The 22,927-nt window shown below is 33.6% G+C and overlaps 1 protein-coding gene across 5 annotated transcripts; it reads right to left on the reverse strand.

The window, feature by feature from the left end:
- Positions 1-211: 211 nt before the first annotated feature.
- On the reverse strand, positions 212-21,401 carry LOC131624904 (alpha,alpha-trehalose-phosphate synthase [UDP-forming] 1-like). Of its 5 annotated transcripts, none has more exons than XM_058895828.1 (19): positions 21,274-21,359; positions 15,308-15,571; positions 5,544-5,892; positions 5,266-5,363; positions 4,742-5,130; positions 4,519-4,633; positions 4,219-4,320; positions 3,934-4,084; positions 3,646-3,734; positions 3,225-3,273; positions 2,921-3,021; positions 2,579-2,766; positions 2,118-2,235; positions 1,832-1,999; positions 1,633-1,755; positions 1,448-1,541; positions 1,227-1,357; positions 1,037-1,135; positions 212-943 (listed from the first exon to the last, which is right to left on the reverse strand). In XM_058895828.1, the coding sequence occupies exons 3-19, from the start codon at positions 5,881-5,883 to the stop codon at positions 533-535; spliced, it is 2,766 nt and encodes a 921-aa protein (XP_058751811.1). In that variant the 5' UTR covers positions 5,884-5,892; positions 15,308-15,571; positions 21,274-21,359; the 3' UTR covers positions 212-532. The 5 variants fall into 5 exon arrangements, with proteins under 5 accessions (XP_058751811.1, XP_058751812.1, XP_058751809.1 ...); XM_058895829.1 differs by lacking the exon at positions 15,308-15,571 and adding an exon at positions 18,676-18,820 and having other exon boundaries at positions 21,274-21,353; XM_058895826.1 differs by lacking the exon at positions 15,308-15,571 and having other exon boundaries at positions 21,274-21,401.
- Between the last annotated feature and the right edge of the window lie 1,526 nt (positions 21,402-22,927).

The following is a 22,927-nucleotide window of genomic DNA, read 5'->3' on the forward strand; positions in this document are numbered from 1 at the left end:
AAAAAAATTGATTTTGCTATAATCGCAACGCTCTGGATAGTAAATCCGCATTTCGTAATATAATTAATTGATTAGCATATGCGCGCCCGGATTTTAGTATTCGGACAAGACGAAAGAGAAAATTTCAAAAATTCCTTGAGTTTGGAAGAAACATATACATATATAATAAACAATCGCCCTACTAATAGTAATACATGTGTTAGCCATATAATTTGAGTATGTCCTTGCTCATTCATTTTGAAGTCCATCCGTATACAGAAAATGTCAAATTCTGAAACTCACTACATTCCATGCCAAATTACAGTATTAGTAATTTAGGGTAAACTGTATTTTTTATCTCTATAAATTGAATTTAGTTATTGTAAGAGTTTTATTTGTTTGTAATCCCTACATTTACAATAGTCTGTTTTTAGACTCTCATCATTCATATTGTTCATCAATCTCTTATGAAGGACTAAAAGAGCAGAATGTATATATGTAGGGATTTAAAACAATTTTTTTCTCTTCAATCCTACTTAGACTAAAAATATATTTAACTAGAGCGCGGTAGTCCATCCGCTAGCTCCGTCAGAAACTCAACAACATGATCCGGTGAGGCAAGTGTATACCGAGCATTGGTTCGGTTCCGCCCTACAGAACATGAGAAGTAATTCTCCTTCTTAAGGTCAAGGACATTCCGTGATGTATTTTCTGGAGCCGGGCGTCGTGGTGAACTGCAAATTTGATTATTTGTTTTCTTCTGATCAGAATTTGAGACTCCCTTGTTTTGAGATGATGATGATGATGATGACTTTGCTCCATTTTTACTACTAGCGGGAATTTTCAAAGGTGGTTTCTTCTCAACAGGAGACTTAACTGCTTCTGTTGGTACCTTATTGCTTCGCGGAAGACCAGCACCGATAGATGGAAGCTCCGGCTCAAAAAAGGAATAAAGATCTTCATCCTGTAACAAAAAATAAAATATGTTCAATTCAATCCCGTAAATATATTATACAGGAGCGCGTTTTCATCGCTGATAAATGAAACTATAACTCACCTTTCCGAGAAAATGTCCTATACAAAGAACATAATCAATTGGCGACGTCATTGATTTACTGTGAACTATCTCTCCGAGGATGCGGTCAATAGCTGCTCCCTGATAATAAAAAGAATTTTCGAATAAACAGTTAAGTATGTTCAAAAAAAATTTCAACTGGCGAATTATTCGAAACAAGAGATCGTATCACCTTTGTAACGCCAACAGCTCTAACCTCAACCGACCGGCTGCCTTGAACAATTTCAACTGACGAATTAGAAATCGGACCTGACCAGAGATGTTGCAGCATATCTCTTGCTTGAAGTTTTCCAAACTCGACATCTATTTGAAATGTAAGAATCAGTTACAGTTTTGAAAGATAGCTGGAAAACTAAAATATCAATCTACAACATGAACAATTCAAGCAAGCACCTGCGTATTTGTAATTCCATACAAGTGAAGTTTCCCTTTCTTCCAAATCAAAGTGTGACCGCGGTGTTCTTTCTGTGAAGTACTCAAAAACATGCTGTATCGTAGGATTTGAAATGTAAGTCATTGACATATATGAATGAAGGAAGTTACATCAAAAGAAATGGAATTTCAAAGCTAGCGCTCACTTTCACGCTGTCGACCCATTCCATATTCAGGTGCTCCGGCAGTGTTGTCATCCATTCACCCTTTGAAGGTTGTAAAAACATCCCATTCTCTGCTGCCAACCACAGGTCGTATTCTTTGAAACACTGTTTATAGGAAAACGTTACAACTGGATTCGCCTAACAGTTCATTAGGAAAACAAGTAAACGTGCGAAGAATTACATCATATAGAACTTTTCTACCACTTCCACTGAGCACAACTACTGTGGTATTTGGATCATTGCAAAGTGCAGTTAAGGGTTCTCTCAGTTCTGGATGCACCTTAAGTTCCATTTCTTTAATCTGATCACCAGTTTTCTCAACCGGTTCTGTTAAAGTTCCATTGAATCCCTGTATGTGTATAACCATCCTCAGATCAAATGTTAATGAAGAAAGTACGCATATGAGTTGTAAAAGACAAAGAAACAAGACACAGAGAAGTCATGAGATTCAGTATGAGTCAGCATACCAAAATGAGCAATCTATTAGTTGAGTGTCGATAACGTCTAATTGCAATCTCTGTTGGAAGCTTAGGCGGAACTTGTCTAGTCCTTAGTTGTGCCTCGATAACAGTATCATTTAGTTCGCTGCAAATATTCAAAGATTAGTAAGGTATCATCATACAAGTAACTAACCATCATATTTAAGCAGGACTCTCTATCTGCAAAAATTTGCAGATTTATCATAGGCAACAGAAGCCTTCCGATACAATAAAGTCTAGAGATAAAAAATAGGTAATAAGAGCAAGAAAACAGTTGACAACTGAATACAGAAGCGGAAACGGATTCCATGCAGTAAATGCGTCACGCAATTCTCAATGTTGACCGTCCAATCAAGATCAATGGAAAAGACCGTTTAAAACTGTTGTTGTTATTGTATTCTATGCCTTTTAGAGCACAATTAACAAAATCCAAATACAAATCTGCGTACCTGACAAATGTTGCTGCCCATTCTTGTGCAGTGTGGGATTTAACATGAAGAAAATTATGCTTATGTCTCTTTTCTCTTTCCGAGGGGTGCATATTCAGAGCCCTTGCAATTGCAGCAGCAACTTCTGTAACATTCCAGGGGTTGACAAGAATTGCCCCGGCACCAAGAGACTGGGCTGCACCAGCAAACTACAAGAAGAGTACCACCGAATATCATGTGCCAAATCAACATCATACATATCTAGTTACTAGAAAAAAGAAAAATGCAAATTCTAACCTTAACATAGTTTGAATTGAAAGTTTTAAATAAATTTAAATAATAATAATAAGTTTCATAAGTTACTTCACTAAGAATGAGAACCCCTTTCTTCTTCTCTTGGCAGGCCACAAATTCATAACTCACAAGATTCATTCCATCCCTTAAAGATGTGACTAGCGCTACATCTGCGTAAGTATAGTAAGTATGAATACAGTTGGAAGAAAACTTAAAATGACAAGAACTGCACATCATCAATACATTTTGATGCACTGACAATAAAAATAAGTCATAAATATAGTAGGTATGAACACAATATTACAAGAAGTTATTCGTTGAAAAGGTCCTAGTAAAGCTAAAAAAGAAAAATGTAAAAGTACACAAATTGTACCAGTAACTGCGTACACAGCACATAGTTCATGAAAGTCAAGAGAGCGATCCTGCAGATGCAAACAAAAAGTCATGAGATTATCAAACATAACAAATTCTTTAGTTAGTCGAAGACTCAATCAATGAAGGCCAGATACTTCAAATATAAGAAGTCTTGGTGTCTAACATGTATCCGATACAGATAATTCTTGATGAGTGATAAAACACTTCGGTCGAATAGTTTTGATGACACAATCATTGAACCCAAGTCACAACTCACACATATCATTGTTGAAACTAACAAAAATATCATTGAAGAAACTAACAAAAATATACACAATCATGACTGCTAAATTATATCCCCCAATGAAAAAGAAATATATGTACATTATCAGTCAGCGATAATATACTTCGATCAGGTTTTCATCATATCAAGAGCGTACCAGGTGATGTATAGGAACAGTAGTCAATGATCCAAATCTACCATTGATGCGGCCAACAATTTCATGAACCTGACTTGTAAGCTTTTGATCTATGTTACACAAGAAATAAAGTTAAACCAGTCGTGATTCAGATACCAAGAGTAAGTAAACCAAATACATCATACATAATCTATAAAAATCAATTGATCTAAGAAATTATTCTGTTGAATTTTTCAATTTAAAAATGCAAAAGACTATCTTCTAATCTAACTTGAGATGACACGGAAACAAATAAAATAAGTAACATACATTCTGGAACGTCTGTTCTTGTTGGGACGGCGATTTGAAGCAAAACTACTTTATCGCGCCAATGAGCATTTTCTTCCAAAAACTTTTCAAATGCTAGAATTTTCTGAGGGATTCCTTTAATCATATCAAGGCGATCAACACCTAACATGACCTGTCAAGACAGAAGAAATGAAATGTGGATCATGGCTCTTCATATCAAACAAATACAACTTAGAAGGGTGGGAAGAAACATCTTCACTTTACTAGTGCTGAAAATCAACATAGGGATGGTTGGATTAGATATACCTTTCTTCCTTTGAATCTTTCTTGCAATTCTTTGATATGTTCCTGCACTTGAGGAAGGTCTAGCGCACGTATAAATCGTTCTGAGTCTATCCCAATTGGAAACTGACATTCAAAAGCAACAAAAGAATTTTTAAGCTCGCTGTGGTTATTGGTTACTCAAAATGAAGTTTTATTCAAAGATTTTTTTTCTTTATACCTTACCCTTCTCTTCTATTAGTTGAAATACTAATTCAAGGTAAATAATAACTGCTAAAATTATAAAGCAAATGAAGCTTATAAGAAAATTCTCTAGGCACTTACTGCGGCAACTCCAGTTAGCTTCCCTTGATGCTCAACCCCGTAAGGTGTACCTTCAAGTCCAAGGATGCGAGTACACGCACTAACAAAATGTCTTGCATAATCATACGTGTGAAAACTGTGCAAGAAAAGTTGTACTTACCGAAATCAGAACGATGATATAATAGAAAAATGAAAATTAATATACCGAAGATGGATACAGGATAAGGGAGAAATTAAGACTTACCCAACTAAATCAGCTGCAAGAACAGAATGCAAAAGCTCGGAACGAGAAGGCAGTGTCCTGTGAATTTCAGAAGAAGGAAAAGGTGTGTGAAGAAACCACCCGACTTTCATTTTACTGTTATATTTCTTCAAGCATTTTGGAAGGAACATAAGATGGTAATCATGGCACCAAACAACATCACCCTCTTCATAATGTTGGTTGACAACATCGGCAAACATCTGATTTGCTTTCTCATAGGCCGCAAATTGAGATTGGAAACTTCGTGTGGTGGCAAGACGGTCTTCTTGTGGAAGTCCAAGGTAATGGAAAAGGGGCCATAGAATGTTGTTGCAGTAGCCATTGTAATATTGATGAACAATCTCTTCATCCAGAAATACAGGTATACACCTCTGTAATGTTTAATAGCACAAGCAAGATCAAGATAACAAAATTTCATAAATTTTTTACATCATTATAATTAAATGATATTCTATTTCATTAAAATTTGAAGGATGTAAAGACTACGAAAAAGAAAGTGAATATACCTTTTCAGCTAATGCTTTAGTGAGTGCCTTCTGTCCAACCTCATCCGGAACATTGACACCGGCCCAACCTATCCACCTTGCCTCAAACTCCTTCACCCCTTTGTTAATACACAATATTGAAAAAAAGAAGACATACATATTAAAACCATAAGTAAAGTAAATAAAAAGAAACTAGCACGACACAGACACATATACACAAGACACACATACACAACACCGTATAGATATATCTTTTTTCCAGAGGTATCGCTGGAACAAATAAAATTGATGATACATACCTAGGAGAGCGCTAACAAGGCCACCTGCACTAATCTCCAAAGACCAACTATCTTCACCTTTTCTAATAGCCGACACGGGCAATCTGTTAGCCACAACCAAAAGCCTCTGTCTATTATTATTACTATCATACTTTCCAACAACATCTTCTCCTTCGTGTAATCTTCTCTCCCTTATTGACGAAGATGATACTTTCTCAACATCATCTTTATCTTGATGATCCTGCTCCAAATACTCATTGTTTTCACTTCCTCTTTTTCTCAACTCTCTGTCTCTCAACCGTCTTTCTACACGTCCCGGTATATGATTTGAATCACCGTTGTATTTATTAGTCCCTGGCATATAGTAAACCTACAAATATGAATAAAGAAGTTAATATTAGTAACACTTGTTGAATAGAGTGTGTTGAGAGAGAAAAGTTTACATGCAAAAACTGAGTGACGTTGGAAATCAGCGGAGAGTTAAGGGAAGACAGGTGTGTCCTCGTAAAAAGGAACTCAACTCACTGGTTTAGGTTTAGTGAGTCAATTTTCTGAAAAGTGTTACGGCACAAACTTAACAGGTGGATTCTTGTGAGAGAGACACTTTCATATGAGTTGCAACCTTTTAAATGGCCATTCATCCCATTGCAAATTAAATCCTTATATTCTACCCATACTTGATTTGCCTTTTATTATATGGTTTTATTGCATTTAAAAATTTAATGTCACTTTTATTTTTGGCAATTTAAGATAAATTTAGAATTGCACATTTTTTTTTTTTTTTTTTTTTTTTTTTTTTTTTTTATTTACATTGGATCTAACTGAAGTTGAAACTGCGATGAACCCTCTGCTAGGGTTTGTTGACCTGCCTGATGATGATACGTCCACTGGAGGCACTTTGCAACTGAATACGGCTAAGAGTAAAGCGGAGGAGGATTTGCTGGATAGAAGTACCAAGAAAAAGAAGGAGGTTATGAGTGGCTGGATTGAGAAAGGAGTCTCCTTTAGAGATGCGATGAAGGGTAGGAATGATGTGGGTATGGAGGAGGAAAGGGAGGATAGGCAGATCGACCTAGAGAGCCCAGAAGCGGAGTGGGGGGAGATCAGAGTGGAGGAAGAAAGTATCGGTGGTTATGAGTGCCCTAATTTCATCTTCTCGGAGAAGGAGGTAAAACGCATTCAAAAACCTTGGCGAAGAGGAGTCATAGTGAAGCTTCTGGGAAAACGTATTGGCTACAAGGCCTTGGAGAATAGACTTCATCAAATGTGGGTTCGGAAAGGTATTATAAATATCATTGATCTTAGCAATGATTATTACCTGGTGGCTTTCTCGCATGAAGATGATAAGAAAGCGGCGATGGAGAATGGTCCGTGGTTTATCTACGATCATTATCTTACAGTTAAGGATTGGAGGCCAAACTTTCAACCGGAAACAGATACGATCAATGAAGTGGCTGTATGGGTGAGAATCTCGGGGCTACCAATTGAGTATTATGATTCCAGAGCTTTATGGGTTTTTGGTGATCGGATTGGACGCACAGTAAAGGTTGACAAAACCACTATCAAACAAGAGAGGGGCAAATATGCTAGGATTTGTGTTACGGTTAATTTGGCAACCCCTCTGCTTGCCATGCTAAAGATTCAAGGAAGCAGCTATAAAATTGAATATGAAGGCCTCCATCTCCTGTGCCTAGTGTGTGGTCGTTATGGTCATTACAAGGAGAATTGTCCATCTATCAGCAAAGAGCAGAGGGAAGCAGGAAATAACATCAACAATGGGCGCACAAATGAAACTGATGGGGGACGTGGTGGTGCGGAGTTGATAGGTGGGAGTGGGAGAGAAGAAGGTCCCTGGAAAATTGTCCAGAAAGCGAAGAGGACGAGGAAAACGGCAGATACCCGGAGGAACATTTCTCAGGGCAATATTAATGAGAAAGGTAATGTTGGAGGATCACGTTTCCATATTTTAGGAAAGGAGTATCAGGGAGACATTGATAACAATATTATAGTCAATAATGGAAAGAAGCCTCTTTTGGAAAATATTAATGAGGTGTTAGTGGACCACATGATTCAGCCTATTAATGAGACCAATTCAAAAGGTGGAGGCGGTGAAAAAAACTTAACACACGTGGCTGATACTAGCATTATGGAGAGAGAGGATATTCTGGAGTCTTTGACTACTTTAGGTATAAATGGTGGGCCCAAGAGTGATAATATTATTAATCAAAATAGAAGAAGTAGCAGCAAAAGTAATAAAGTGATTGTTAAAAATAGAAATCTTACTCTAGCCTCGCGAGGTGGTATTCACTTAAAAGAAAAAACTGGTGGTATTAGTAAATCTGGTGTGGGGTATACTCTAGAGAAGGTGATGGCTGGAGAGGAAGCTGAGTCTGGTGATTATAGTACATTTAATTTACAGAAAAAAGACCATAATATTACTCGGGTTACGACGGAAGGAGATGGGTGGAGCATGGATTGTCCAGGTGGCACACATGTAGTGGATATTCCGCATGCTGATAGTGGGGAGAATTTAGAGGTCGATAAGCCACCAGATGTAAGGCACGTGGGTAAAGTCCTTGACTACCCTAGTGCTAAGGGTCAGTTGACTGAGGGGTTAGATAGAGGAGGATCTACTAGTAAGGAGGGAGATTGTGTGGATGGTGAAGATGAAGTGGTCATGGAGACCGCTTGTTGAGTTGCTGATTGTGGTGATTTCTCTATTCTATAATGTCTTTATGATGATTACAAGTAATAAAATAATGTGCTGGAATTGCAGAGGGGCTGCCAGCAAGGCTTTTTTTCGCTACTGTAAGCAATATTTAGATAATAACAATCCGAGCATGTTAGTTATCTTGGAAACCAGATGCGATCCTTCTAAGCTCAAGAAAACTCTTATGAAACTTGGGTTTGATAAGATGGAGTATGCGGTTAATGAAGGCTATGCTGGCGGTATCGTGTTAGCTTGGAAATCTAGTAGCTTACGACTCCAAGTTAACATTATCAATCAGCAGTTTATTCATACTAAGGTCAGTATGGATCACAGAGAGGATTGGTGGTTTACGGCCATTTACGCAAAACCTAACGAGAACAGTAAGAATTTGCTTTGGGAAGATTTGAGGAACGTGTCTCGTAATATGACTGGGAGTTGGTTGGTGGCGGGGGATTTTAACGATTTTGACAATGTTAGTGATAAAAGAGGAGGTTTACCAGCCTCTATCCAAAAATGCCAAAGAATGAAGGATAGAATGGATAGTTGTAATCTGTACAATATGGAGATGCGTGGGCCTAGGTATACTTGGAGAGGTCCGGTTTTTCATGGTGGGCAGAGAATATATGAGAAGCTTGATAAAGCCATTAGTAATGAAGATTGGAGGATGCAGTTTCCTGATGCTAGTGTTAAAGTTCTTGTTCGTGTGGAGTTTTCCGATCACCATCCCATTCTTATTAATACGGATGATAGACAACGTTCGTATCATAAACGCCCCTTTAGATTCGAAAGTGCTTGGCTCTTGCAGAACACTTACCATCAAATGCTCCAAGATGTTTGGAAAAAAGAGAACTCTTTAAGTCGCAACCTTGATAATGTGGTGACAGGTATTGACAAGTGGAAGCTAGAGTCGTTTGATCAAGTCAGGATCTCTAAGAATAAGATTATTCGAAGGCTGGAGGGAGTGCAACATAAACTTCAACTTCGAGACAATTATGGAGGTATGAGGGCGCTTGAGAATCAGCTTCAAAAAGAGCTTAGTGATATTCTGAACAAGGAGGAAATAATGTGGTTTCAAAGATCCCGCTCTAGCTGGTTGGCGGATGGAGATCGTAATACTAGGTATTATCATCTTCAAACCTTAGCGCGTCGTAGAAGAAACAAAATTGTTATGCTGCAAGATGCCAACAGAAACTGGATCCAGAATGATGTTGATCTTAAAGCTCATGTAACTCTTTTTTATAAAGAGCTATTCGCGTGCCCAAGCGGCTGGAACAATTGGAAACAAACACACGTAACTTATCCTAAGCTCACTACTGCAAATTTGCAAGCTCTTAAGGAAGATATTAGTGAAGTGGAAGTCAAGCAAGCCCTTTTTTCCATGAAACCTTGGAAAGCTCCTGGGCCGGATGGTTTTCCACCTGGGTTCTATCAAAAAGCTTGGAAGATTGTAGGCTCAGACCTTATTGAGTTTGTGCGAGGTGTTTGGAAAGAACCTGGCCTTATGTCGGAGTTTAATAAAACTGACATTTGTCTCATTCCTAAAGTGGATCAGCCCACAAATGTTACCCAGTTCCGTCCTATCTCTCTATGCAATACGCTTTATAAGATTATTAGCAAAGTGATGGTTGCTAGACTTAATTCATTTATGCCTTATCTTGTTTCTCCTCTTCAAACAGGATTCGTCCCTAGCAGATCCATTCACGAGAATATTATCCTGGCAAAGGAAGTTATGCATTCAATGCAACGAAAGAAGGGTCGAAAAGGTTATTTTGCTATAAAGATTGATCTCTCGAAAGCTTATGATAAGCTTAATTGGGAATTCATTTGGCGGGTGCTGAAGGAAATTAATCTCCCAAATGAAGTGGTTAACGTTATCATGCATGGTGTCTCGAGTGTAGAAACGAACGTCAACTGGAACGGGAACAGAAATGAATTCTTCCGTCCTCAACGTGGAATCAGACAGGGCGATCCTATTTCCCCATATCTCTTTGTTCTCTGTATGGATAAATTGACACACTTGATTGAGTATGCTATCCAAACGAAGCGTTGGAAACCTTTCAAGATTGGTAAGAAGGGTATGAGTATATCTCATCTTATGTTTGCCGACGATTTGCTTATTTTCGGTGAAGCTAATGAGGCTCAGATGCAATGTGTGAAGGAGACTATTGATGAGTTCTGTAGTATGTCGGGCCAGGAGGTTAGCAAGGAGAAATCCACCATCCTTTTTTCTGATAACGTTTCCCGTAGTATGAGGAACAAGCTTTTACTTTGTTCGGGCTTTCGTGAAACAAGTACTTTCGGGAAGTATTTAGGAATTCCCCTTAAAGGGAAGGCTTGTAAAAGACAGGATTTTCAATATGTTATAGATCAAGTGGCGAGTAAGCTTGCTGGTTGGAAAGCGCGTAACCTATCCTTTGCCGGTCGAGTGACATTAGCCAAGAGCGTTATTGAAGCTATCCCGGTGTACCCTATGATGACGAACGCTATCCCAAAAGCTTGTATTCAGGATATTGAAAAGCTTCAGAGAGGCTTTATATGGGGCGATACGGAGAATAAGAGGAAGTTCCATGCGGTTAAATGGGAGAAGATCACTAATACGAAAAGTGGTGGTGGCCTTGGGCTGAAAGATCTCACCATTATGAACAATACTTGTCTTATGAAAATAGGTTGTAAAATTCTCAATGGTGATGAAGACCTATGGTGTCGTGTTCTCCGTAGCAAATATAATGTTGAGAAGAATGGGGAAATGTTACATGCTAAATGCTCGGATTCTTCTTTATGGAAAGGTATAGCTAAAACTTCTGGGCATCTTAAAGACTTGGGTGTTTGGAGAATAGGTACAGGTGATAGTATAAACCCTTGGAATCAGTGTTGGATTGAGAAGGGCTTGGTGATAGCGAATTTGGATGTCAATATTCCTTTGCATCTGTTACACTGCTCAGTCAAAGATTTGGTTGATCATGACGGTGAGTGGAATTGGGATAGCCTTGTTTGGCTTCCTGAATACGTGAAGAATAGGATTGCAGCGCTGGTGCCCCCCAAAGTTGAGAATGGTGAGGATGCCCTAATGTTTGCCACTGATGAGGAAGGCGGTTTCTCGATCAATCAGATGTATAAGCTTTTGGACCACCGTAATGCTGACACTCCTAATGATTGTTGGAGGAGGGTGTGGAGCTTGAATGTGCCGGAACGAGTGAAATCTTTTGTGTGGATTCTTTTTCATGATCGCTTGCTGACTAATAACAGAATCAGCATGTCTGGATTTGGGTTAGATGGCTGTCATGGGTGTGGTGCGGTGAAGGAGACGAGCTTGCATGTGCTTCGTGATTGTAAAGTTGCAAGGAGACTGTGGGACAGTATAATCCCGATTTCTCTAACATCTTCTTTCTTTTCTGCAGGTTGGGAGCAATGGTTATATATTAATCTTTTCAGCGAAAACTCCGGGCTTCGGGACTGGTGTAATTTATGGTCCATCGGTTGTCATTCTTTGTGGCTTTGGAGGAATTCGGAAGTTCATGACTCGGCGTTCGTTAGACCGGTGTCGATGAAGGCAGTGGTAGAAGACAAAGTTCACCAATACAATAAAGCCATGCTTGTGCATCAGAATGTCATATACAAAGGCATAGAGAAGATTGACGTAAATTGGATTGTCCCTAAAGACCAAAGAGTGAAGTTGAATACAGATGGTGCCTGTGATAGTAATGGCACAGCTGGGTGTGGTGGTGTCGTTCGCGATTCGCGTGGTTTTTGGGTAGGTGGTTTTAGCAAAAAAATTGGTATTTGCAGTCCCTTATTGGCGGAGCTTTGGGGTATTTATTCTGGTATAAAGTTGGTTAGTGAGCTTGGCTATAAAATCCTTGAAGTAGAGACAGATTCTAAGCAAGCAGTAGAGTGTATTCAAAGAGGAAATTATAAGAATATGGTGGTGGGGAATTTAGTAAAGAATATCACTGAGTTGTTGAAGTCTCTTGAGCATGTAGAGATCCTGCACATTTACAGAGAGGCAAACACATGTGCTCATATTCTTGCCATGGAGGGAAAGAAGATGATGGGAGGTAGTAGATTTTATTCTGAGGTGCCTGTTTGGATGCTCATTCCTTTGAAGAAGGATCAGGAGTCTCTTTGTGTTTGTAGGGATATCCCCTTGTAGTTTTTTCTTTGTTGTTTGGGCCTTTGGCCCTCCTTTATACCAAAAAAAAAAAAAAAGAATTGCACATTTTTTAATTAGGTTACTTCGCTGCTTAATTCAAGGGTTGGTTGATAATATATTCGAGGGATGGATAGTTTATAGCTCACAAAATGATATTTTAATTAATTGTAAATTTTATATTAATCAATATTTAAAATATTTTGATTGATAACAATTATTTAGATCTAGTATTAGGATATGATATAACTCCTATCTCTCAGGATATGATATTACTTGTACTCTATCCGATCATAATTATAAATAAAATAATTATTTTTATATGGATTAAAAAGTTAATTAAATATAATTAATTATTTTAATTTCATATACAATCATATTAAAAATTCTAGTGATACCTTTAACTTTTTTATGCATCTCCAAATTCTAATTAATTTTCTCGATTCATGTACAATCTTATTAAAAATTCTTGAAAACATTAAATATAAGTTTTTTATGCATCTCCAAATGACTCTATACACGTTTTCAATTTATAATGCACTTGATTTGAATCCTGGTTTTTGATTATTTAAATGATATTTTTTTTATCAATAGTTTATTGGAGCATTGTGTCATGGCAATTTGAATCACACTTTTAGTTAATTCCAGTTACACAACAAGATCATTCTTGAAAAAGTTTCTAGTACATGTAATTTGAATCACACTTTAAAATCACTTGAAAAAATATACGGTATATGTGATTTAATTCATGCGTGATTTTTCAAGTAAATATTTAGGGTAAAGATTTGAATCTCTTAATACGAATATTGATTCACATTTAAATTATTTATTCATATTATTAATTGTGATTTCTGTATAATTTGTAAAAATTTAGTGAAGAAGATTTGCAATAACAACTAAAGGCTTAAAGATTAATGGGTTACGAGGTTCTTGGATTAAAGAAATTGGACAAATTTAAAAAAAAATATCATCAAACAATTGATGAGAAATATTATACTGAATAAACACCAACTACATATGGTGGTGAGATTAGATTAAGACGATAGAGAGGTTGATTCGGTTGAATCAATATAAATTTATTTTAGTCGATCAGTTTCGATCCATATATAAAACTGAATGATTTGGTTTTTTAGTTCAGAGAAACGATTCACTGACCAAGTCTTGTTTCCACCAAAAATCGAACTCAAGTAAAATTATTAATTTTGATCTTTTAATATTTACTCTTTCTAATTTTCAATAATCTTAGAATTTTCTAAAGGTGAATTTTCATGCAAAAGGAATTTCATATTTTTTTTTTTAAATAGTCTTGTTTATGTCAATGTTTTAGTCAAATTATCAAATTTATCGTATTATAAATTTATAAATTAATAGTTTGCTTATTTAGATGTTTATTATAAATGGAAACTCGATTACCATTTTTGTAAATTAGATTTTTGTGTATTATTATTATTATTTGAATACTATTACTTAATATTATTTTACACATTTTGTTTTTAAAATTTACTAAATTTTTTTTAATTATTATATATATATATATATATATATATATATATATATATATATATATATATATATATATATATATATATATATATATATATATATATATATATATATATATATATATATATATGTGTGTGTGTGTGTCATTAGTTTGGGTTAGAGATAATGGTTGGAATAACTTGTCACACAAGGCAATGTGCATCAAGAATAAAGAATGATGTATGGGATTAGAGAGGCATAAAATAGAATAAGAGAGAAGAGTGAGCTTATTCAATTGATCTGGATTTGTTACAATGATTTGAAAGGGTATAGAAAGCCAAATAACCAACTAATTTTGTAAACGGTCAAGTTGTGACAGTTTGCTTGCATTGCAAGTCACTCAATTGCAACACAGTCAAATTGCTACTAGAATTGAGCTACAACACAATGCTCCTCCTAATTCATGTTAACTTGTTTTCTCGTTCCCATCAATTTCTTAAGGACATAAATCTTGCTCTCTTCAATGTCTTGGTTAAAATAGCTACAAGTTGCAACTCTATCTAGCAATATTCAATCTCGAATTTATCTTTGCTTACTTGATCTCATAAGGAAATTGTACTTTCTTTCGACATGTTTTCTTCTCTCGTGGCTCATTAGATGATTGCCTAAATCTATTATTGATTTGTTGTCTACCAACAACTTAATCTTAACACTTTCACTAAATTTCAATTCTTATAAGAGTATCTCCATGTGATCAATAGATCATCCACATAAAGACATAGTATGATTTGATCCTGCTCAATAAACTCTTCCACATACACTCCAAGTTCTGATGTGCACTTGTTGAATCATAGCTTGATTAGAAAAATGTCAATTCATTTGTTCCATACTCTAGGTGTTTATATCAATCCATACAACTCTTTTCTCATCATGTACACCTTATCTTCTTGCTATTTAATCTCTAAAACTATTGGTTGCTTGACATAGACCTCCTCCTCTATTGGGCCATTAAGAAATCCACACTTCGCATACAATTGATGCATCTTCACGCTTTGTATGCGGCAACTATTATTCTTATGGTTTCAAGTATAATAATTAGTGAATATGCCTCATTGAAGTTAAATCCAGGCCTTTGAAGCAATCCTTTTGCAACTAGCATTTTCTTGTACATGGAAATCTCACCATTTAGCTTGAGCTTTATCTTGTAAACCCATTTTACATTTATAGCTTTAATGCTTGAGTGTTTGACCAACTATCAGGTCTGGTTCTTTTGAATTTCCCTGAGTTAATTCTTTATAGCTTTTTTCTAACTCTCATCTTTAATGGAATAATTATGATCAATTTGTTTTGATTCATCCATCATTGCTTACTCTTTCATATTATCGTCTTCATTTATTGAATAGTTATCTTGACTGATTGGAGTTTTGCTCTAGTTGAAATTCTTACCTCTTGTCCTTGACATCCTCCTCTACTTGATCTTCTTGCAATATTGCTCTAACATTGCTTGAGTTTACGTTATTCTGCATTGGATCATTTGGAACTTTCAGCCAGTTCCCTCATTTGCTCTCATCAAATTGCACATCTCTACTTATTACCTTTGTATTCTTATTAGGTGATAATAATTCTTATGCACATGTTAAGTGGTAGCCTATGAGGATATTGGCCTGCCTTTTATCATCCAACTTCTTTCTTAATTATTCAGTTACATGCCTGAAGCAAAGTGAACAAAAAATTATGAAATGAGCAACAAATGACTTCAAACATGTCTAGGCTTCATATAGTGTCTTGTTCATTAGCTTCTTTGTTGAAAATATATATTTTTTCTTGGATTTAGACACCAGTTCCGATCCACATAGTGAATCGACTAATCTAATTTCGTGGTTCGGAGGGATGACTCACTGGCCAAGTCTTGTTTCCACCAAGAATCGAACTCGGATAGTACCCGAATGATTCGTCCTTAGTGGAAGCTCATTTCCCAATAGAGCCCAAGTACTTGGTTTTTGTTGGAAGTATATTGATGATGTGCATTGTGGTTCAAGTTGCTTGTCCCCGTCAATGCATTGAAATTTGTCTTTCTTTGAGCAAGATTATTGTCATGTTAAATATGTTTCTATTCTTTTATTCAACAATATCATTATGCTGAGGTATGTAAGAAGATTTAATTATAATTTTATTATAGTCATTGTAGCATTCAAAACTTTTAATGTCACTTTTTTTTGGTTGCATTTTAACATAAATTTAAAATTACACGTTTTTTAATTTGGTTAATTAGCTACTCAATTTCAAGGGATGATTGATAATATATTTAAGGGATGGATAGTTTATATAGCTGACAAATCTTAAGTAAAATGATATAAAATGAAATTTTAATTAATAATAAATTTTACATTAATCAATATTTAAAAATATTTTGATTGATAAGAATTATTTAGACCTCATATTAAGTTATGATATCATTTGTATTTCTCAATCGGTGGCGGAGTCGAAATTCTAGGTTGCAGGTATTTTTATTTTATTAGTTAATATTTTTAATTATATTTTTTATTTCTTAATTTTATCTCATTCACGGAATTAAACTTACTATTTTAAATTCAAACAATTTCGAATCACTCTGACTTTTTTACACTTAAAACTGATAATGAGTTTATTTTTAAATGATGTGTGACTCATGAAACGTGATATATTATCATGAAAATATTTGTAGATCTTCAAAGATAAAAAAAAAATATAAATGATATATTATTAGAAAATGGACACGTTAATGAGAATGAGGTAGAAAAATACATTTGTAAAACTTTAAAAATAAAATGTATGACTTACATGTCAATAAAAAATGGGTATGTCTAAATTTTCGGTGAAAAATGTAAGAACGATATCAAAACTATTTAAATTTGAAATAGAGAGACTAATTATTTGAATGAGATAAAATAGAGACCCAGACACTTTAATTAAAATAATAATTATTTATATAAAAGATTATCTTTATTAACTACTTATGATTACTCATATTATATTAAAGCAAACTGTAATAATTTAAAAATAGTAGATGAAATATTAAATTACAGTTAAGAATCAAAAAGTTAATTAAACAAATCAAATAATACTTATTTAAAAAAAATCTTCATCCTAACATTCTAATGATTTGGTGGTTAAGAGGACATTCATATAGAATTATACTATATTCTAATCAATATTATTATATTTTTTTTCACTCTTCAAATATTTATTTGAATATATGTTGACGACTAAATCACTAGCAAAATAATAATAGTAATAATAATTTTAAATATTACAATAACTTTTTTGATAAAATAGATTAAAAAATGAAAAAATAGGAGATTATTAAAGTTTATGATAGAGTTGAATTAATAAAATAAGAATTTAATATATGATAGATATTTTGGTTGTCAACTAACCTTCAAACCATTAATTTGGTCTAATTGAGTTGTTGTAAATTTTTATTCCTCAATGTGAAAGGCACTCATGTTTGTCTCTTCTTGAATATTTAAATTCTTGCTAGCACGTTCATCATTCTACTTTTTCTCTTACATTTTTCTTTTTCAATAGTTGGTCTTTAAGGCATCTTCTTTCATCTTTTTAAAGAACTTGGATTCCTTAGCTTGTTTTGTAACCTCATTTGAATTCTTATGTTTTAACCTCTTCAAAATCTGTTTCAGATAGGTCCTTTGATTCTTCAATTGTCACAATAATGTGACCAAATTTTGCAATTAAGGCTTTCACAACTTTCTCAACCTTTTGCAATTCAGTGATCTTCACACCACACGACTTCATTTAATTGGTTAGCAACCCCAATCTTTAGAAGAAATTGGCAACTGCCTTACCATCATTCATTTGTGTATTCTCATATTTCTTCCTCAAAGATTTCAATTTCACCTTCTTCAATTTCTCATCACCTCCATGCAGCTTCTTGAGTATATCTCATGCATTCTCAGTCGTTTATTCCTCTATGATCTTCTTAAAGATGTTTGGATCCACACTTTGATGGATTAAGAAACATTTTCCATCTTGCTTGCTTAATTTACAATGAATTGCCTTTTTTGCCTCATTGCACTGGCTTCCAATGCTGATAAGCCCTCATTCACGATTTCAAGCACAACTTGAAATCTGAATATGACTTTCATTTACGCACACCATCTATCACAGTGTTCCTCTTCAAACACTGGTTTATTTGTAGGAAATTGATTAGATGTTGTGCTTACATTTTCCATTTATCATTTGGGATATATGATACAAGGTGGTGTGCATTAAGAATGATAGATAAAATTGGAGAGGTTTAAAATAAAATTAGAGTGAAGAAAGCGTTTTATTCAATTGATCTAGATTTATTACACTAATTAGCGAGAGTATATATAGCTAGAAAGTCAAATAATCAACTAATTTTTAAAAATGTCAAGTTGTGACATTTTGCTTGTATTACAAGTCACTCAATTGGCAAGCGAAATTGATTCAATATAATAGAATCAAACATATCAATTTAAGTTTTTCATTTTTTCCCTCTTAGTAAATCACTACCATCATTGCCTATGAATCCTAATCCACATCTAGATCAAACACAACATCTTCCTCCCAATTACCAATCTACTTTAAGTTTAGAAACTAAACTTATCACGGTGAGCCAACATGATATCTTCAAACCCAACCATAAATACTACGACCTTCACACTCATATTACAAAATCTCCCCCCCCCCCCCCCCCTCATAATCAAGTGTCAACACTCTAAGGCTCGAATTAAAAATGGTTATATATGACTAATATCATTCTCTTAGTAAGAATATTTTGTGGGATTTAGTACCTCGTCCACCCGATATTAATGTTATTCGATCTATGTGGATTTATAGACTGAAAAATATGACGACTCTTTTGAGAGGCATAAAGCCCGATTTGTAGGTGATGGTGTAGGTCAACAAGTTGATATGGATTGTGGAGAGATCTTCATCCTGGTTATTAAATCAAAAAACATTCAAATCATACTCATATGTGTTCTCTCTAAAGCATTGTGCATTCAAACAGTCTACATGTAACAATCTTTGGGGTTCAAGGATCTGAATCATCTAGATAATGTTTGTCTTCTATGCAAATCATTGTATGAACTCAATCAAAACCTTTAAAGTTTGGTACAAACAATTTTCAAATTATGTTTAATATATTGGTTTCTTCCAAAGCAAGTTTCGTAACATTGTTTTCATCTACCAGAAAGATACCCATGTGGTATATCTTCTTATTTATGTCGATAACATCATTCTCACCACTTCTACCGATAATTTTTGCAAATTTATCATATCACTTCTCAAGTTTGAATTTGCTATGAAAGCATGGAGATCTTAATTATTTTTTTGGCATTGATGTTACCCGACATGTTGGGGGATCTATTTTTACATTAGAAAAAATATTTAGAAGGAGTTCTTGAATGTGCTCATATGTCCTCGTGTAAGCCATGTCTTACTTTTTTTTTGGTTAAGTAGTCCAATGTCATGAATTCATCTTATTAAATATATCCCTACACGTGATATCCCTACACAGCTACCAACTAAGTTTCCTTAACGGGACAACCATGTCCTACCTTGTTTGATGCAAAACTAAAGCTTAGTGCAAAAACTATCACTCAATACGAGGGTTTATTTCTTTATTGCAATCTTAAAAGCACTTTACAATATCTCACATTCATAACAATATATCTTATACAATACAACAATATTGTTTATTTATGCATAATTCGATGGATGTTCACATGCATGTTTTAGGCGTATCTTGCGCTACATTAAAGACACTAGTCAATATAGATTGCATCTTTATAAATCATATGCATATTAGGGAGGTTGGTCAGATGCTAGGAGATCCACTTCTAGTTACTGCATCTTTTTGGCGACAACATACTCTCTTGGTCCTCCAAACACCAACTCACATTATCTCGCTCTAATGTTGAAGTTGAATATTGTGGTGTTGCAAATGTGGTGTCTAAATCTTGTTGGTTACATAATGTGCTTCTAAAGTTGCATTGCTCAATTCACAAAGCTATTAGGTCTATCGTTATAACATCAATGCAATATATTTATCTGATAATTAGTTCAACATTAATATACCAAACATAATGAGATGGACATTCACTTCGTCCGGAAAAAATAACTTGTGACTAAGTTCGCATCTTAAAGTTATCTCGTATCATCAAATTGCAAGTATCTTCGCCATAGTTATTCCATTTGTACGAGAGTGTGATATTATAATAATAATAATAACAACAATAATATATTTATTTGGTAGAATTAATCAATAATCATAGACATTGGGAGATGAGCCACAATTAGTATGATATATTTTATTCATTAAGTTATAAATTAATGTATATACGATTCTTAAATCCATCAATAATAATCTCTTATAAAGATCAAGGTCTATCGTAGAAATTAAAATACATTATAATAATATTAAGTTAATTAATATTTTTTGCAATTTACCATTGTGTAGGGGAATTAAATTGACATGTTTATGTATTATTAAATTAATTACTATAATAATTTAGTAAATTGAAGAAAAAAAATGGCCAGAATTTCCATGAATAATTGAGAAGTGCGAGTTCCGCATTCTAATGTGTGCACAATTAAGTTGATTTAATCGAGAGAATTATTTAATATTTAATTGTTTTATACTCGCTCTTCTCTAATATAAAAATAAATTTATTTTTGTAGGTTCATTCAAGAATTAATATATTTGAATTATATGTAATCTAAATACATTAATTCTTCAATAAATTTAAAAAATAAATTTTTATTTATATTAAGGACATTTTTAAACAATTATAATAATTTTCATTTATTGTTTTTATTGCATCGGCATCTGTTTGGATTGACAAAGCATTTTCAACTGCTAGCAAAAAAAACAAATGTTTAGGCTTTACATACTTGCATTCTATTTTTTCAAATTTTAAAAATTGTTATTTTAAATACAAAATTTAATTTTTTTTTACATTTATAACATGTTTCTTTATAACAAGTTAATAAGTCTCTTAATTAAATATGGAAAGCTGTTGTCAAAGGTTGAATGAGAGTCACAAATCAGACAAAGAATTTTCAGACATCATTTTTCTTTTGACTTTTGTCACTAAACCATGTTTAACTAGCCACTAATTATTTTTTTCTTAACATAGTATTGACTTCTTGATAAACATGTCTCTTAAAAGTTTCAACAACCAAACATGTGAAAACAAAATGAGTTAGCTGAGTCAAATCAAAGCATGTGAAAACACAACAAGATTACAACCCAAATCTAAAAAGTAAATAAAACAAGAGTGCAACAACAAACACTTTCCATATCTATTGTCTAAGAAAATCATACTTAATTCAATAAAAGCATGAAAAACACAACAGAAAAAGAAAGAGGAAAGAGTAAAACTAACCTTGAAGAAACAAAGGTGAAGAAGAATGATGATGTTTTTTGGCCTTAGAATGTGTGTATGTGAGAAATGAGAATGTTAACAAAGAGATAACAATGAATGGAAGAAAGGATTTGATGTTATGCTATATATCGTCACGAACAGGATTCTTTTGGCTCAAGCTCTCTTTGCCCAATCACTTATAGAGGGAATTTGTTCCATCTTTTTTTTTTCCTTTTCAAAAGCTATTCATTTTTATTATTGTTGAGTCAACATACACACGGTATGCACCAAGAAAAAGTAATGCACCAATGGTTAAGATTTAAATATCACATTCTCATTCTCTATTTTATTCTCAACTAGGTCATTTTTTGTTGGGAATAAAGAGGTCCAAGCACAAAAAAGAATTGATAGAATATTTTTTCTAGTAAATATCACATACTCATCCTCTCCTTTAATCTTGATCTTGATGTAATATATTTTCTAGTAATTTTTTTAAAATATTTGTTTTGTGATTGTCCAAGGTGATTTTGGTGATCGAAGCTATGTTTGAATTGATAGAATAGTATGAACTTATCTTATATTGTTTGAATTAACTAAAAAATAAAATGGAGGAGAACTCATCGAATGCATTTCATCTCATTCTATCATTTTCTATCATTTTTTTGTATTATCTGATACAAACGAAATGACAGAATTGGTTTATTCTACCATAAAACACTCAAACAATAAAATAAGATATTAATTTCATTATATTTTGTTTCGTTCTATTTCATTCTGCTTCACTCCATTTCACTTTATTATTTTTACAATATTTATCATAGCACAAACTAGTAACAAACCCGTGCATACGCACAGGTTCTGTTCTGTTATGCGCATTTGGATATATCATTTATTTTAAATAAAATCTTAAAAAAGAAAAAAAATATTTAGATAATTGATTATTTCGTATATAAAAATATTTAGATTAATAATAGATTTATCCCCATCTATCATTTTTTAATCAAATATATTTGATCGAAAATTCCATTTCTCGTATATAAAAATATTTACATCAATAATAAAAAAATTTCCCGTATACAAACTTCATTTTTGTTTAGGTTTCATTTACAAAATTATTTGAATCAATAGTAAATTTCATATATAAAAATTAGTAGATTTTTTTCCGTATACCATTTTTGATATACCATTTTTGAATAAAAAATATTTTTATCATAAATACTATTTTTCGTAAATAATATATTTCTTTTCTATATACAAATATTATTTTTTTTAGGTATTATTTACAAAAATATTTGGATCAATATTAAATTTTCGTATATAAAAATATTTAGATCAATAATAGATTTTTTCCCGTATACTATTTTTGGATCAAAAATATTTTATCATAAATATCATTTCTCGTATATAAAAATATTTAGATCAATAATAGATTTTTTTCCCATATACAAACTTCATTTTTTTTGTTCATAAAAATATTTATATCAATAATAGATTTTTTGAATAATTTTTTTTATATACCATATTTGAATAAAAAATATTTGGCTTATAAATATCATTTTTCGTATATAAAAATATTTCATCATAAATACTATTTCTACGGGTGTTCGCGGGCCGGTTTGGTTCGGTTTTGAGAGAATCCGATATTCAAACCGATTAAAATTAAATGGATTGGTTT

The sequence above is a fragment of the Vicia villosa genome, unplaced genomic scaffold, assembly GCF_029867415.1.
Source record: "Vicia villosa cultivar HV-30 ecotype Madison, WI unplaced genomic scaffold, Vvil1.0 ctg.000168F_1_1, whole genome shotgun sequence".
Classification (NCBI taxonomy): domain Eukaryota; kingdom Viridiplantae; phylum Streptophyta; class Magnoliopsida; order Fabales; family Fabaceae; genus Vicia; species Vicia villosa.

Coding starts and splice junctions, on each gene's coding strand:
- LOC131624904 (XM_058895826.1), bottom strand. CDS start 5,883: ATGCCAGGGACTAATAAATACAACGGTGATTCAAATCATATACCGGGA. Junction 1,358..1,447: donor ATGGAATTACAAATACGCAG/GTGCTTGCTTGA, acceptor CATTTCAAATAG/ATGTCGAGTTTGGAAAACTT. Junction 944..1,036: donor TAGGACATTTTCTCGGAAAG/GTGAGTTATAGT, acceptor TTTTTGTTACAG/GATGAAGATCTTTATTCCTT.